General features: G+C 39.7%; 1 protein-coding gene across 1 annotated transcript in view; it reads left to right on the forward strand.

The window, feature by feature from the left end:
- The window catches only part of LOC103607450 (disks large-associated protein 1-like), a 65455-nt gene extending 52980 nt beyond the window's left edge, over positions 1-12475 (forward strand). The window contains exons 2-3 of the mRNA XM_008591957.1: positions 3133-3506; positions 12350-12475. Of these exons, the coding sequence (XP_008590179.1) occupies positions 3252-3506; positions 12350-12445 (351 nt within the window). The 5' untranslated portion in view covers positions 3133-3251 and the 3' untranslated portion in view covers positions 12446-12475. The remainder of the gene's footprint in view (positions 1-3132; positions 3507-12349) is intronic.
- The last annotated feature ends 1931 nt before the right edge of the window (positions 12476-14406 follow it).

Raw genomic sequence — 14406 nt, forward strand, 5'->3', positions numbered from 1 at the left:
GGGCCGGGCCCCCCCCCCCCCCCCCCAATTATGACACTTATCACATCATGGCAGGGTTTCAGTGCATATCACAGCAAATGAAATGGCACTACTCGGGGCTGCGTTGTCCAGTTTTGATTATCCACACTGAAGGAGGAAACCGAGGAGAGCTAACAAAAAGCAGTAAATAATCCAAAAGACCAGACATTTCATGCTGGACTGTACTATTTTGCTTCTATGGAATACGAGTGGGCCAAATGTCCTGAGAATCCGTTTTGAACAAAATAATAAGTTCACATTGTAAAGATTTGTCATTGGAGAAGCAATAAACTGACCTAGTTTCATTGGGGAGATTCTATCCGAACTATGGCTCCCTGCCCCTCCCCCCACTGAGTCTTCAGATGGAATAACTGAGACTGGGCATTACCCCAGGCAGGGCCACCATCCTTCAGACTTTTCTAGGAACAAGAAGGTAGCTCCCCATGGGTTTAGACGCATGAAACTAAATTGAGTGAGACAAAGTATCAACAATATCCGTGTTTACATTATTTAGCCAGAGACTTAACTGTGGGCTACTGGGAGGAAGCTGAGGCTGGGCTGGTTCTGTTCCCGACTCTGCACCTTGCGGGCACTGTGTGATCTTCCATGAGTCGCATAACTTCCAGACTCATTAGCTAAAAAATGAGGAAGTTGGACCTGCTTATTGCTAGCTCTGTCCGAGTGTTAAAGGTGTACGTTTCAAGCAGTGAGCTTAGGTGGAAGGTTTTCCTGGGGTGAGCCTCTGCCAGTCATCCATCCAGATAACTGAGAGGTGACTGCATTTATATTGTGTCCATTACCCTCCCCTGCTTCCAGAGTACATATGATATTGTAATGTGACGTTTGCGTGATTTATTCCTTCAATTCTTGGGCAATCCCTGGGAAGTAGCCCACCATTACTGTGTGTATCTCTTTTATGGTTAAGGAAGTTACTCCAAATCATCAAGCAGTGGAACAGCAGGACAGCATAATAGGATGCTTTTGTTTATAGTTCATTATAGGATGTTTCCTTTCAGTGGCCTGAGGAATTTACAGTAAGCATTTCATTTAGGCCCGAGTAGTAGCTAGAACAGAGGGAATAGGCTGGGATTGCGTGGCCGGATCTGGCTCACTTGCTGTAACAATAGTGATGCCAGCTATGAGTGGAAAAGGCATGAGGGGTTGGGGGTGGGATGGGGAGAAAGTGATGGAAACAAAATAGTTTGAATCATCTGAAAGAGGACTAAACAAAAGTACTCAGAAAGCTCGTAAAGGAATTGCTCTTTACTGACAGGAGTTTCCACCTGGAAACTTCATTCTCCTTATTTGATCTTTTTTCCTAAATCATGTTCCACAAATGGAAAGCTGAAAACCAATGCATAAAACTTCTTCAAAACCATCAGCATTATAATCAGAGGGTCAGCGAGAGGGGCTAGAGGCTGCTTCAGCCAGAGCCTCAAAGAGAACCTTGACTAAATTATACGAATCCCAACAGGAAGCCCTAGCCACCTAGATCCAGGCTCTTGGTCAAGTCACCCTAAGGGAAAGCACTTTAGGGAGTACGTTCATACAGACCTGTATGAGTCCATTTGCGTTGCTTATAACAAAATACACAGAACTGGGTATTTTATAAAGAAAATGAAACTTATTGGGCCGGCCTGGTGCAGTGCACCTCTTGGGAGCGTGGCGGCGCTCCCGCCGAGGGTTCAGATCCCACATACAGACTGGTTCCCGCTCACTGGCTGAGCGAGGGGCAGGCGCAACACCGAGGGGTGCGATCCCGTCGCCGGTCCCGGTCCAGTACAGGCGCAACACTGAGGGTTGCGTCCGTTGCCAGACACGAAAAAAGACAAAAAGGAAAAAAAAAAAAAAAAAAAGAAAATGAAACTTATTGCTTACAGTCTCTGAGGCTGGGAAGTCCAAAGTCCATCTGGTGGTGGCAGCAGCAACCCAGGGGTCTCACATTGCAAGATGGTGGAAGCAGAGAGAGGAGAGAGCAAGACAGCTTACCGTCTTCTTTTAAAGCCCTCAGAACCACACCCCTGACCGCCATTTCAAATCCATTCACTACTGCACGGTCCTACAATCTAATCCCCTCTCCAAGGCTCCACCTTTCAATTACCATAATAGGATTTCCCACCCTCTTAACAGTCACAGTGGGGGCTAAGTTTCTTATACATAAAACCTGGGGGATGCAATTCAAGCTTCAATGAGTTTTGAGGGGACATAATTCAATCTACTGCAAGACCCAACATGCACACAAAGACTTACTTATAAACTTGTATGTAAATTTATTTTTACAGTAGGAGACTTTTGTACAGTGTGTTCCCATATTCTCTCTCAGTGAGTAGTTCTGCTCAGAAAACAAAAATTCCAAAGAAAAGTTTATATAATGAGCACCTATCCAGAAAAAGAAAAAGAGAGAGAGAGAGGACGGGAAGGAGGGAGAAAGAGGAAAGACAGAAAGAGAGAGAAAGAGAACAAAGGAAAGGAAGGAAGGAAAGGCAGGAAGAGAGAAAGACTGGAAGGAAGGAAAGAGAGAAGGAAGGAAGGAAGGAAGGAATAAACGAACAAACGAACTGGGCATTGATCAAGCAAGTTGCAGGAAGCTATGAAGTGTTCTGTGCCCCACCAGGCACTTGCCATTAGGATCAGAACACACACGCTCATGACCTCTTTACTTTCCTTTCTTCTTTTCCAAAGTGCATTCTCAGCCACCAGAATCTTCTCTAATGAGTTACTTTGTTTAACAGTGGCTACATTTAATGTTTTCCTGAGAAGGCAGAGACACCCCTCACTTTTTGTGTGTACATAGCGCATTGTTGCCTGGGAAGATTTCTACAGACCTTGTCTAGTTTATGTGGATTCATGTTAATTTTCATTTCAGAAACTTTCCTTTCAGAGGTTGATGTTTTCCAGTCTTTTGTCCCCTCAATTTGGTGGGAGTGTCACCTCATAGGAGACCCAAATATCCCCCCTAAAGCAGAACTCTCACTCGGTCTGTCAACGAGCCTGTTTTCATGTTAAATGTCTCAGTGTGTTTCATGTTCCCTAATTTCCAATGGCCGTCAGTTACAATATCAGAAATTAAAACCCACACAGAATCACAGTGTCTTTGTTTTCACTGTCTTCCAGTGTCATCTTGCATTACAACATATAAGAAGACACCACCTCCAGTCCCACCCAGAACTACCACGAAACCTTTCATTTCTATCACAGCCCAGAGCAGCACAGAGTCTGCCCAGGATGCCTACATGGACGGACAGGGCCAGCGGGGAGATATAATCAGCCAGTCTGGACTCAGCAACTCCACGGAGAGCCTGGACAGTATGAAGGCTCTGACAGCCGCCATCGAAGCCGCAAATGCCCAGATCCACGGTCCCGCAAGTCAACACATGGGCAATAACACTGCCACTGTCACCACCACGACCACCATAGCCACGGTCACCACAGAGGACAGAAAGAAGGACCACTTTAAGAAAAATCGATGCCTGTCTATCGGGATACAGGTAACAGCCTCCCCTTCTGTCCTTTGAGATAGGAAGCAACAACTAAGAAATCTAACACTTTTTTCCAGAAGGTTTGCTCTTTTGTCATTTGGGATGATATAGCTATGTGGAGGACCAGATTTTCAAATTATTGGCTTGGGAATCCCTAGGTTGTTAAATGTGATCAAAATTATGAAGGTATTTTGTCTGTAGGCATTATGAGCAGCTGTTATCTTTGTTCTCTAAATTGAATGTGTGACTCAAACTGTAGGATAACTCAAGTACATGAACACAGTCAAACATAAGGTGCCTTCAATGACCAATGCACGTGTTGATTCATAAAAAAGGAGTGGACATCCAAGAATAACCCCGGTCACGGGGCTGCGTTAAAACATGTTCAACACTATTGAATTACCACACGAGAGCAGAAACGTGAACCACTTCTCACAGATGTGGGAGTTAGAGCAAGCAAGACCCGAGTGACCGACAGCGTGCAGAGCAGTAAGTCACATCTCAGCCTCGTGAGGAACGAGGGCGCGTCAGTCTCAGCCTCGCTGTTGGCCAGTTAATCACGCATTTCATAAGAAGTGGTAGAAAACTCAGCAGGCTTCTTAGTTCAGTTTTCCACTTTTCAAAGAGAAGATCACATTGATTCCACCTTATGTTTTACATCTGTTTAGGTTGGTTTATCCTGCTGTTTCCTTCTATCAAAGAAGAGTCATTCTGGGCCGAGCCCGTGGCGCACCCGGGAGAGTGCGGTGCTGGGAGTGCAGCAGCGCTCCTGCCGCGGGTTCGGATCCTATATAGGGATGACCGGTGCACTCACAGCGCTCATGGCTGAGCACGGTGCAGCCGGTCTCAAAAAGGACAAAAAAAAAAAGAAGAGTCATTCGGGGCCGAGCCCGGGGCGCGCCCGGGAGAGTGCGGTGCTGGGAGTGCAGCAGCGCTCCTGCCGCGGGTTCGGATCCTATATAGGGATGACCGGTGCACTCACAGCGCTCATGGCTGAGCACGGTGCAGCCGGTCTCAAAAAGGACAAAAAAAAAAAAGAAGAGTCATTCTTTTTCCTCGTTTTTGTTGGGCTGTATCATTCTGCAGGTGCCCTTTGAATAATAACTTCTCAATGTGATGTCCAGTTAATCTGGACACACTGAACCAACTCTAAGGCACGTCTAAAAGCCAGACGTGGGGTACATTCTCACAACGATTGTGTACTTTCCCAGTCCATTCTGCAAAGTCCACTTTTAAAGGCTGATTAATCTTTCTCTAGTAGCAATGAGTCAAATACCTTTTTATAATCTACAGGTTACCATAGTACAAGTTGTCAAGTGTCCTGAAAGCACTTGTCGCATTGGTGCTTGGGAGGGGATGACACAGTGAGAAGCAAAGACCCGAGGCCCCCACCCTCCCCACCCCTGCCCATGTCTTCCTGTGATTCCACTAGAAGTTAATTCTGCACGCGCCACCCAGAGGATTTTGAGTGGGGAAGAGCAGAGGTTAGCTTTGTGTGTTGTCCTAGGCAAACTACTTCATCTTCCTGAGCCATGGGTTCTTCATTTATTCCTCCCGGGATTATTCTGAGGATTGAATTTTTAAAAATCTAGCTTCCTGTGGGGGTTATTATTTAATGGGCACAGAGTTTCAGTTTGAGATGATCAAAAAATTCTGGAGATGGAAAATGGTGATGGTTGCACAATTAATGTGAACGTATCAAACTGAACCACTTAAAAATGGTTAAAATGGTAAACTTTATGATATGTATATGAGTATCTTACTACAACAAAAATCTACCTTTCTATCTGGCACGTAGTTGGCTCCAAAGAATGTTAGTTTGCTTTGACTTCCTTAATAGCCAATTCAACTTGTTCTTATTTTAATTTAGATTATTTCCAATAGGTAGTACATTTCCATTGTTCGAAATTTAAAACTCATAAAAAGGTACCATAACAAGCTTCTCTCCCATTCCTATTCAATATATTCAGTTCTTTCTAGATGAAATCAATATAATCAATATTTGCATCTCTGTACAGAGATATTTTGTATATATTCATGCAAATATATTTTTTATTTACTTTTTTACCCAGATGTTAGCATAGACTTACACTATTCTACACGTTGCCTTTTCTCACTTAACAATATATTCTGAAGATAATGGTTTCTCAGTCTTACTTTCCATTTTACTTAAAAGCTTCTCTACGCTTATCTTCAACAATTCCCAGGCTGTGCTGTTTGGTCTTATAGGCTCCTCCCCAAATAATCCTTACTCGGAATAAAGCATTCATACATATAAAATCTAACTCTAGTTATTATCTTCACCCAGTAAGATGGAACTACTCTGAAATCCACATATAATGTTGGGGAGAAAGATATTTTCTTCAGAAATTCTCCCATTTCTTAAATATTTGATTGTTTCTGTGAGCAAAAAACCTGCTCTTCTTCTTCCTGCAAGCATTGTGCACCTGCTGTATCAATTATAGCAAAGCGCCGAGCACTTTACATGAGTCCTGCAGTTAACCCTCCCGCACCTCTATGAGATGGGTATTATCGCTGTCTCCATCCTACAGATGAGAGCACAGAGAGGTTAAGAACTTGCCCAAGGTCACCCATCTTATGTTGACAGAGCCAAGGGTGTACCTAGATGTCTAACACAACCACATTATTCTGCTTTCTTGGATTTAAAAAATTCAAGATACAAAATGTTCACCGAATTTCATTAGATGGAGATCTAACTTAAATACTAGTCCCCCAAATATATAACACTGGGATCTTGGGCTCCCTCCCACCCTTTCCCTCTTTAGGACTAGGGTTTCCAAGCTTTCTCCAACATTTTTAACTTAATCTGTAAGTAATAGTTAATATTATAACCACTCACTTATAACCTATGTGAACTTAGACCAATTACTTAATGTCTGTGTGTCTCAGTTTCCTCATCTGGAAAACGAGAGTAATAGTCCTTATTTCATGCAGTACCTGTTGTAGTAAAAACTGACTGATGTAATATACATAAGGCTTTAAGTACAGTGCCTGGCATAATAAGGGCTCAACAAATATTAGATTTAGTTGTTATTATTAATATTATCATCCTTTAAAATCACAATTAGCCAAATACACTGAAATTTTATCACTGCTGTGGCTTTCTCAATTCTTTTAGGAAATTTAAATACTATGCAATTTCTTTTAAAATTTTTGGAAGCCACTTTATAAATTTAAGTAGATTATCATAGATACCATATGAGAAAGGTGACATTTGTCAATATTTGGATCTAAGAGGGTGAAAGTCACAGAGCTAAATTTACATATGGTGACTAAAGCTTAGGAGATACTAACACTGTGATGCAAGTGGGAGCTGGCAGTGTGGACAGGTGGGGGAGGCTTGAACCAGGACGACAGTGGCCACGCTTCTCATTCTCATGACTGCTGCTTCCCTTCTTTCCCCTTTTCTCTGTGCATCGAGGATCATGGTTTTTAAGGGAAATAACTGATCGCGTATCTTTTGAAAAAAGTTTCACTGGGTAATATTGACACTACTCCATGGTGCCAGGCTGTAACCCCTGCGTTGGCTGATGTCCTAAGCACTTTTAATTTACATCAGTGTAGCCCTTCGGTGTTGGTTATCAGGCTCGGTTCTCAGACAGTGGCAGTTTGATGCACAAGATTGGTTACACAGGAAAGGAAGGCAGTAAGTAGTTACCACTCCTAGGACCAGGTAAACAAAGGGGAAAGGTGGGTGACCAGAACTCAGGAGCTCAGAAGAAAGGCCCCAGACTGGCCTGTGCGTAGACCACTGAGGCGGGCTCGGCCAGCTGGGCCGGGACTTCTGCGGGGTGGGCGCAGCTGGTGCCCGGGCCAGAGGTGGCAGCCCTCGGATGCTGGAGCGACGCCAGCAGAAGGTGGAGACAGGAAGGAAGTCTCTTCCCTCCTCCCACCTTCCTTTGTTAGAGCATAACTGGAAGCCGCCAGCAAGGAAGCCTGGGAAATGTAGTTTGGGAGTCCTGACCCCAGAGTCACAGAGCAGATGGGTGTAGACGATGGGCTTGGAGCTGCTGACGGTAAGCAAATCACAAGGCACTTTGTCCTAGGTAACTAAATGCTATTTCCTTCAATGATCTTGTGTGCTAAAGAGCCTGCGATGGGTGGGATGAATATGCAGTCTTGGTTCTATCGTTCTAGCAGGAGTGTCTGGCACCACTCAGTACGATTCTGGGGTATTTAAAGATATGTACTTTCATATAATGAGGCTCCAAAAAAACTCAAGTCAAATACTTTAACTGGTGACTTCTGTGTGTGTGTGCAGAGAGTGGGGACTGGTTGCTTTGGATTTGGAGCAAAGTTGTATGTCTTTATACTAAAAGTAATGGGCAAAATTAATTTTTTGTTGTTTTTTCTTAAAATTGCAAAATGAGTACAGCATTATTACAAGGATTCATATGATACAAAAGTATAACGAACAAAATATGAAACTCTCCCTTCTTTCTCACCCCCAACTCCTACTCCACTCCCCAGAAGTGACCACTGGCAGCAGTTGGTGACACTGTTCTCATCTCTCAAGAGTCATTCTAACTACAGATGAGTTTCACACACCCTAACTCCACCACCTCCACATGGTGGATTGTGACTTTTATCTATTATCATTTAACTCATGTTGCAAAACAGACTAAAAGAGCTTTAAGCTTAATCGTTCATATTATGTGAAATGCAATTACTTTCTCATTCTTTGAATTAAAAATGAAAAAGTTATTTGAGATTGAACTCCTAAAACTTATTTATTTCCTTTAATACCTGTCCAAATGTAGAGAGATATTTTATGCCCTATGGGAAGAAATAAGTCCAATAGCAAATGATGAAACTTATCTCTGCCAAGTTAACTATTTTAAAAAATACAAACCAAATGAATTGTTACTATGATTTGAAAGAGGGCTTTGAAAAATAAAAATGTCATATAACCTATGATTCACAATTGATTGACTTAAAACAGTAAAGGAAAACTAAGGAGATAGTTTCAACACATTTGGGCTTTGTGAACTTTATTTTGATATCCTTGAAATCAGCATCAATGTTTATTTGGGAATAAATTGGGGGGGGCACTTATCTCAAGTCAAAACCAATGAAGTCACAAAGATAATTTTAATGGATTCCATAAAGAAGAAATATTGCAGTTATGTTTTCTGGGAGAAGAAACCATAAAATAAATTGCAAAAAAAAGTAAAAAGAAAAAATACCTCCCCAGGATGGTAGAGACTTGATTTTACAGAAAAGATTTTCCTGATATTCAAGAAGAAAATAATTCCTTGTTATTGAAAGCATTTAATATTAAAAGAAAAATGTCAAGATTCTCAATATATTTTATTAAACATAACTCTGTACCCAAACTTGAAAAAAATACAAGAATAAATAATTATAGAAAAACATGATTACAAATATAGATATAAAAAATTTGAACCAAATTTGAGAATTGATCCAAGCATATATTTTTTAAAAATAATATACTATTATCAAGTAGTGTATATCTCAGAAATTCAAAGTTATTTTAGCCTTTGGGGAGGAAATTCGATATCCAAGTAGATGCTAAAAAGTATAACATATGGTAAAATTCAGAAGCTGTTCCAAATATTGACATGCCTATTGACAAGCATCTATAAGAAACCAAATTAAACTTCTATTTAAAGGTGAAATGCTAGAGATATTATAATCAGAGTAAGAAATAAGATAAGGATTCCTGTTTTCACAAGCTTATTTAGTAATATTTGCCTTTATTAGACAAGACACAAGACAGGAAAGATGAATGAGGTGTAAATGTTCCGAAGAGCAAAATTGCTTTTATTTGTAGATAATATGCACGTCCACCTAGAAAATCTAGTGAAATCACTGAAAATCCATTAGAATTCAGAAAAGTAGAATACAATATAAATTTTAAAAACTCAATAACTTACCTATATATTATCAATAAACAGAAAATATAATGGGGCAAAAAGAACCCATTCACATTAGTATGAAAAAACTATAAGACAACAAGATTGAGCTTCAGAAATAATATACAACACCTATTTGAAAACTATATAAAAACTTCCCTTATGTGAAATATAAGACTTGAATAAATGGGAAACTATTCAGTATTCCTACACAGGAATATTCCATAGTTTAAATGCAGCGATTCTCTCAAAATTAATACAAATATTTTAAGAAATTCCAGTAAAAGTTAAAATGTGATTTTTATCACTTGGTGGGGGCTAAAAGGAGGAATTTGACAATTTTTTTTTTAAAGATGACTGGTAAGGGGATCTTAACCCTTGACTTGGTGTTGTCAGCACCACGCTCAGCCAGTGAGCTAACCGGCCATCCCTATATGGGATCCGAACCCATGGCCTTGGTGTTATCAGCACCACGCTCTCCCAAGTGAGCCACGGGCCAGCCCTATATAGGGATCCGAACCCGTGGCCTTGGTATTATCAGCACCACTCTCTCCCAAGTGAGCCACGGACCAGCCCGGAATTTGACAATTTAATGCGAGTGTTTACTTAGAAATTAATACCCCAAAATAACCTAGAAATTTTTGCTTTGTTTGGTTGCTTTTAATGACAGTTTTTTAGAAAAAGAACTACAGGAGGCTTGTCATAAAAAATATCAAGATTTATTACAAAATTATATTAGGAAAAAAGAGTGGGAGAGCTAATAAAACAAGTAGATCAATAGGTCAGAAAGAGGACTGTATATACGGGAATGTATGGATAAACATATATGGGTAAAGTTTGATATAAGATTAAGTTGGCACCTCAAATAAAAAAGATGAATTAGTTAGCAAATGGAGCCAGAGCAATTGATACATATATCTTACACACAAACAATTCAGGATGGTGGATTGAAGAATTAAATATGAAAACCAAAACAAAACAACCTGAAAGCATAAAAGTAAATACAAGAGAACTTTAAAAAGAATGCTCAGAATAAGGAAGGCCTTCCTGAGCCATAAAAGCTAGATATGACTGCATGATAAAATTCTCTACAATGAAGGATGAAGTTTAAAAGACAAATGATAAAGCAGTCCCCCCAGCTGACTCAGTTGGTAGAGCATGAGGCTCTTAGAAGAGAAATGATAAACTGAGGGAAAATACTTGCAGTATATATAACAAAGAAAGGATTTAGGGTCATAGATATTTTAAAAATCCTATGAGTAAGAAAATAAAAAACAATGCAATGGAGGGGAGGGGAAGGAACTAGCAAAGGATATGAACGGGAAATTTACTGATAGAAGTACAAGAGGCCAATAAATATTTTCACCTATGATATTAGCAAAAATTTAAAAGTTTGCCAACATTTAGTATTGGTGAGGGTGTAGGGAAATTGCTACCCCCATCCACTGACTGCAGGAGGATGACAAATGCTTATTTTTTTGTCCTTTTTGAGACCGGCCGCACCGCGCTCAGCCAGTGAGCGCTTTGAGCGCACCGGTCATCCCTATATAGGATCCGAACCCGCGGTGCACTCTCCCGAGTGCGCCACGGGCTCGGCCCATGACAAATTCTTTGAAGAGCAATTTGGCAATTCTCCTTACATTGCATTTATTCAGTATCTTCCACCTAGCATTTCTACTTCTAAGAATTTTTTCTAGGGGCCGGCCCGGTGGCGCACTGCTATAGTGCGCCGCTTGGGAGTGTAGTGGTGCTCCCGCCGAGGGTTCGGATCCCACATACAGACCGGTTCCCGCTCACTGGCTGAGCGAGGGGCGGGCGCAGCACCGAGGGTTGCGATCCCGTTGCCGGTCCCGGTCCGGTACGGGCGCGACACTGAGGGTTGCGGTCCATTGCCAGACATGAAAAAAAGACAAAAAGGAAAAAAAAAAAAAAAAGAATTTTTTCTACACAACGTTTACACAATTGTTTAAAAAGATATATGCAAAATATTATTTGTGATATTATACTTAATAGCAACAAACAGTAAATATCCTGATGCCTATACTGCTTAAATAAGTAGTCATTAAAAGAATTATTTCTGTAGCCAAAAAAATGATTGCGGTACAGCTACATTTACTGACATGATAAAATGTCCAAAAGATAACACTGATAATAAATAAAGAAAATTGCAGGAAAAATATATATAGTATAATCTCATCTATGTAATTTTAGTATTAATAATCAAATACATATATGTGATAGGCAAATACACATCAAAGAGTTAACAGTAGTTCTTGGGGGACATTTGCTTTCTACATTACATATTTCTGTATTTTAATTTTATATTACTTATATTTAATTTCTCTTATATTTAGAAAAATAATTTATTAAATACATAGGGGGGAAAAGGGAATAAACCTAATTGCTCTGAACAGTCCTAAAATTTGCTTCAAGTTTGGGTTTTGGCTAATATGTCATATGGGCTACCAGTTATATATGGGTATATATTGAAGATTATATCTTCATTTTCAGTTTTCAAACTACTCTGTAGTTTATCTTAATAAGGTTATTACCTAAATCTCCCAATATCACAATTGTAACTACAATAATTTAATTTTTTCCTTATTTTGTATTTTGTTATTTGCAAACTTAAAACATCCAAGAACACATTTCCATGTAGCACTCTCTTCTGATCCAGTGCTCACAGGTAAGTACGTATTCACAAATCTATGGAGGAATCATGGACATTTTATCAGCCACCTTGGGAGTAAATAAAATTGCATTTCACTAAGATCAGCAGAATTAAAGAGTATGCTAATGAGGTAATGATGGCTCTCCTCAAATATACAAATATGAGGTTACAAATCATAAAACATTCCAGTAATACTACAGATGTTTCTGATAAGATGTGATCATTTCTTTTTCGAGCAAGGAGACTGAAATGGAGCAACTCTATTTATTTGGTGATTTCTTCAGGTCGATGATGCTGAAGAACCTGACAAAACAGGGGGGAATAAAGCACCCAGTAAGTTCCAGTCCGTGGGAGTCCAAGTGGAGGAAGAGAAGTGGTGAGTGTACACGTGTTCGTCCTCTCTCGCCTTGACGTTGGCAAGTATGGTCAAAGTGTTTTCCCCTATGACGAGCCCACAAAGTTCAATGATATTTTCTTTGGGAGCATTTAGAGGGTAACCTTGAATGAATATTAGCTGATTCCCTCCTTTACTTTAATACTGGAGAGAATTTTATAAATTCTAGCTAGAATAGCAGTATAAGTACATCAGATGTACGTCAACACTGCGTGCACAGCTCTTGGATTGCCGAACTTATCCTCAGAACAACCTTCTAGTTTTACCCTGTAGACTATTTGTGAGAAGAGGACTTACCTTATTTCTGTTTTTATTCCCAACACTTAATAGCGTCTGGTGTTTTGTATGTACTCAGTTAACGATGAATGAATGAATGAGGAACAGGAAAAAAAGAGAGCATTTCCTATCGTGATCCTGAATCACCAGTTTTTTTAGATTCCCCCTCAAAATAAGCTTACTCTAGAGTCTTAATATCTAGAAGTGAGAAATTTAGGGTTTTCTGAAATAACAGAATAGAGCTGGAAGGGACTTCTGAAGTCAATATTTTCACTTTGTAAATGAGAACTTGATCAAAAGAGGTATGTGAGTTTCTCAGTCAAACTGGGAGGTCCTTAATGGGTGGAACTATGTTTTATTGATAGCAGTACTCCCAGCTTCCAGGACTGTGCTTTGTACATACTAAGTATACAGTAATGTTTGCTGAATGAAGTGAAACTGGAGTTATGGTCGGAGAAAGAGCTCTAGACTGTAAATCAGGATGCCATTTTAATTTTGCCACTAACTTTGTGTGTGTTAATTAGGGAGAACCATTTGAATGTCCACCCATTCATCCATCACTGTGCATTCAATAAATACCTATAGAATGCCTCCTACATGCAAGGCTACATGTTACATAAATGGAAAATCTGAAAAGAAGTCTTGCATCAGTTCATGGAAATAGTTCTGCCTTAGAACTTCCTGGCAGTGACTGACACTGCACTTTCATCTGAGGTGTTACACACACACACACACACACACACACACCACACATATATTAAATATACATATATATTTATATAATTATACAATGGTGGAAGCCCACAAAATTGCTAAGACTCTTTTGGAAACTAATATGACAAAAGTTAACAATAGTTATGTATCCGTTCATGCCCATTGACCCATTAATCACATTCATGAGGCTATCTTGAATGAAATCACTAAATTGGAATGGAAACAATTGTGGAACATTATCTATCATTGTAAAAGAAAAATGTTAATTATCAAATGTCAGACAACAATAGCATACTTTTGCAATTTATAGCACATTTCCAGGGTAGACTATTATACCACTATTAAATGTCTTTTGTAAAAAAAGATAAAGAAACATGGTGAAATTTCCATGAAACAATGTTAAGTGAAAAACTTGAATAAATAATATCCATGTACAATATTCATGCAGATGGACAGGGACTGAAATGTTACATGTACAATTGGTAGGTTTAGAAGTGACTGCTTTCTTTTTCTCTGAAATGTTGACTTCTTATATTTACTTCAAATTTTAGTGATCATTGTTTTCAAGCCAACCCCTCTAGGCATACATTACTTTATTAAATGTTTTAGAAAAATTTTTGAAAGTATTAATTTAGTAGACAAAAATACTCATAGTAAGAAAAGCTATTCCTCCATCCCCCACCAACCCAACTTGCTTGTTTTTCTCCATGTTGTAGTAGTTATGAGCCCAGACTCTTGAGACAGGACACCAAATCCTGACTCTGCCACTTATTACTGAGGGATCTTGAGCAAATTACTACATATCTTTGTGCCTTGGTTTACTTATATGTAAAAGGGGGATAATAGTCCATTTTTAGTCTGGCCTATAAGGAGCTTAGAAATTACCACTCTATCCTAAAAACAAGTAAAAATCTGAACAAACTGATAAATCAACAGCTCTTCTTGTATCTTTCAAAG

Source organism: Galeopterus variegatus, unplaced genomic scaffold (assembly GCF_000696425.1).
Source record: "Galeopterus variegatus unplaced genomic scaffold, G_variegatus-3.0.2 Scaffold7434, whole genome shotgun sequence".
NCBI classification, from domain to species: Eukaryota; Metazoa; Chordata; class Mammalia; order Dermoptera; family Cynocephalidae; genus Galeopterus; species Galeopterus variegatus.